Here is a 2,294-nt window from a genome sequence, read left to right as displayed (position 1 = left end):
AAGAGAACCAGAGTCTCCCATTCCACACAGGACTCCTCTGAAGGTGCTGGAGATGGGGATGTCAGCTGGGTCTCTCTCTCTCTCTCTGGTTTAGTATAATCAGGATCAGAAGGCCCAGGAGAGTGAAAATGCATGACGTGGTCCCCAAACATGACTGGGGTGGTAGACAGCAAAGCCTACTCCTTTCAGCCCCCTGGAGTCAGTGACAAATTGCATCACCAAAGTAGCAAACACTGCAAAAGCCTAGTTTCTGATTTCCAGTCCCACGTTCTTTCTATTCACAAGACACCATCTTAACAGAGCCCCTGGGTGATATTAAGAGCCCTGTTATGTTCACACCAATATGGTCATTCTATCTTTAACTTTTGCTGACTTTGCTAAACAATGTCGATGTAACAGAGGTCAGCCGAACATTCATTACCTGAGACAGCACAGGCTCCTGCACAGAAAGGAGCACTGGTTTTGCAAGTCACACTCACCAGGAATGGGGGCTTTGCACATTGCAGGCTATTAGTGCCAGGATTCAACTCCAAGCGTGTGAGTACAAGAAGAGGGTACAGTTGCCAGAACCTCACTCCCAGCCTGCGACTTGAATAAAACTCCTAAGCAGTAGGACCCAAGTTCACACTCACAAGCAACAAGGTTAGTGAGAATCCAGACACAAGAGAGTGCTAATGCCCTGATTCATATTTAACTGTGGAGGGCTGCTCTACTCAAGTTAACAATGGTGGTAAACTAATGGGCCTTGCTTTGGGAAAGAAGGTTATGTCTCTTGCTGGGATGGACTTGGCACCCCAGGGGATTCACCCATGTTCTGGATTCCAGGTGTTGTTAAGGCCCCTGTCTCCCTTCCACTACCCCCTAGCAGCTGTGTCCCCATACAGAGTCACTCCTGCCATGCCTGGAAATGACATTTTCACAAATTCCCAGCTTTAATGAGCCACGCATTCATCACTTGGTTCCTGTCTCCGCTGGCTGATAATATCCATCTCCCCACCCCCTCCTGATTGACAGCCTCCCTCCCCCCTACAGAGTGAGAGTGACAAACTAATTTAATTTTTTGCTAATTTCTCAGGCTCTGCTGATGGTGTTGACATGTTCCAGGCTGTATTTTGACATTTTCTAATGACATTTTGACTATAATTATATTGGGGGGTAAAAAAAGGAAAAAGAAACATCTGGCATTCTTTCGCATCTGAGACTATCTGAGCTGATTTGGTGTCAGGGAGGTTTTCAGGGGGATCTGCATTTAACTCTTTCAATATTCACAAAGAACAGAAGTCCTCCCTGCCTAAGAAGGTGAAAATGTGATTGGATCACTCCTTCAAGTGGCTTGGCTGAGCACAGGAAGGGGATCAAAGGCACCAGGGACTTGGGGCTGCAGTGGGTGTGCCTCTGAAATGGTGTTTCTCCAGGGAATGGCGTGGGGGTAATGGAAAGGAAAGGGTGGATATGGTTGAAAGATACAGAATTATTTCTTCCCAGTGAAGGTGAGATTCTCAATGGAAAGTGAGGGCTGGCCACATACAGAGACATGCATGCCCCACATCACTTGCATTTGTTTGCACCCACTCCTTTGCTTTGCATTCTGTGTTTCCCTCAGCCACAATTCCTATTTGCTTTTCCTTGTCTGTTGTGTTTGTGTTTCTTGTAATGCAAGAGAAGCTTTTCATATAGACAAACCTTCTGCACTGATATTCAAACCTCCGTTTGCTGAGACCGTTGCCACCTGACCAAAGGTTTTTAAACACCCCTTAGCCCTGTTGACAGGCTCCCTGCCATGCTAGTGCCTCTGCTTTGCCTTGAGTCACTGCACAGCGCAGTGACCAGACTCTCTTCCTTTCCACTGTGCTTCTAGAATACATCAGACCTGGAAGGAAGTGGAGACGGGGTCCAGAGCAGCATCAATGCCCTGCCAGACATTTCCCTGGTAAGATACCCTGCCTTTCCCCGCTCCCCAGCAAGTGCTGCCCCCACTGGACGTAGCTGCTGAAAGCTGGGGAGCGGGGAAAGCTGAAAGCTGATTGAAAGCATCACATTTGGTCTCCATATGTTTCTAATTATTTCCCATGTCACGATTTGTGGAACTTACCAGAACGGGGCTGGGGCTAGCAAATAACATAGTACAACTTCAAGAAAGGACTCAGCCTGTGTGTATAAGTGTTTTATTCAGGTGTATAATTGCACCCACTGCTACCAGTAACTAGAGTGAAAACACCCCAGATCCATCCTCTAATTGTCTTTGTGCTCTAGGGCAGTGGTTCTCAACCTTTTTTGTACCAAGACCCATTTGT

The 2,294-nt window shown here is 47.2% G+C and overlaps 1 protein-coding gene across 1 annotated transcript in view; it reads left to right on the top strand.

Annotated features, from left to right (window-relative positions):
• WHRN (whirlin) overlaps positions 1-2,294 on the top strand; it is a 156,124-nt gene that overhangs the window by 145,363 nt on the left and 8,467 nt on the right. The window contains exon 10 of the mRNA XM_019510287.1: positions 1,859-1,930. Coding sequence (XP_019365832.1) covers positions 1,859-1,930 — 72 coding nt within the window. The remainder of the gene's footprint in view (positions 1-1,858; positions 1,931-2,294) is intronic.

The sequence above is a fragment of the Gavialis gangeticus genome, unplaced genomic scaffold (genome assembly GCF_001723915.1).
Source record: "Gavialis gangeticus isolate Ggan-Ray unplaced genomic scaffold, GavGan_comp1, whole genome shotgun sequence".
In the NCBI taxonomy this organism is placed as follows: domain Eukaryota; kingdom Metazoa; phylum Chordata; order Crocodylia; family Gavialidae; genus Gavialis; species Gavialis gangeticus.
Note: the sequence above shows the minus strand (reverse complement) of the source record. Positions and strands in the feature narration are given on the sequence as shown.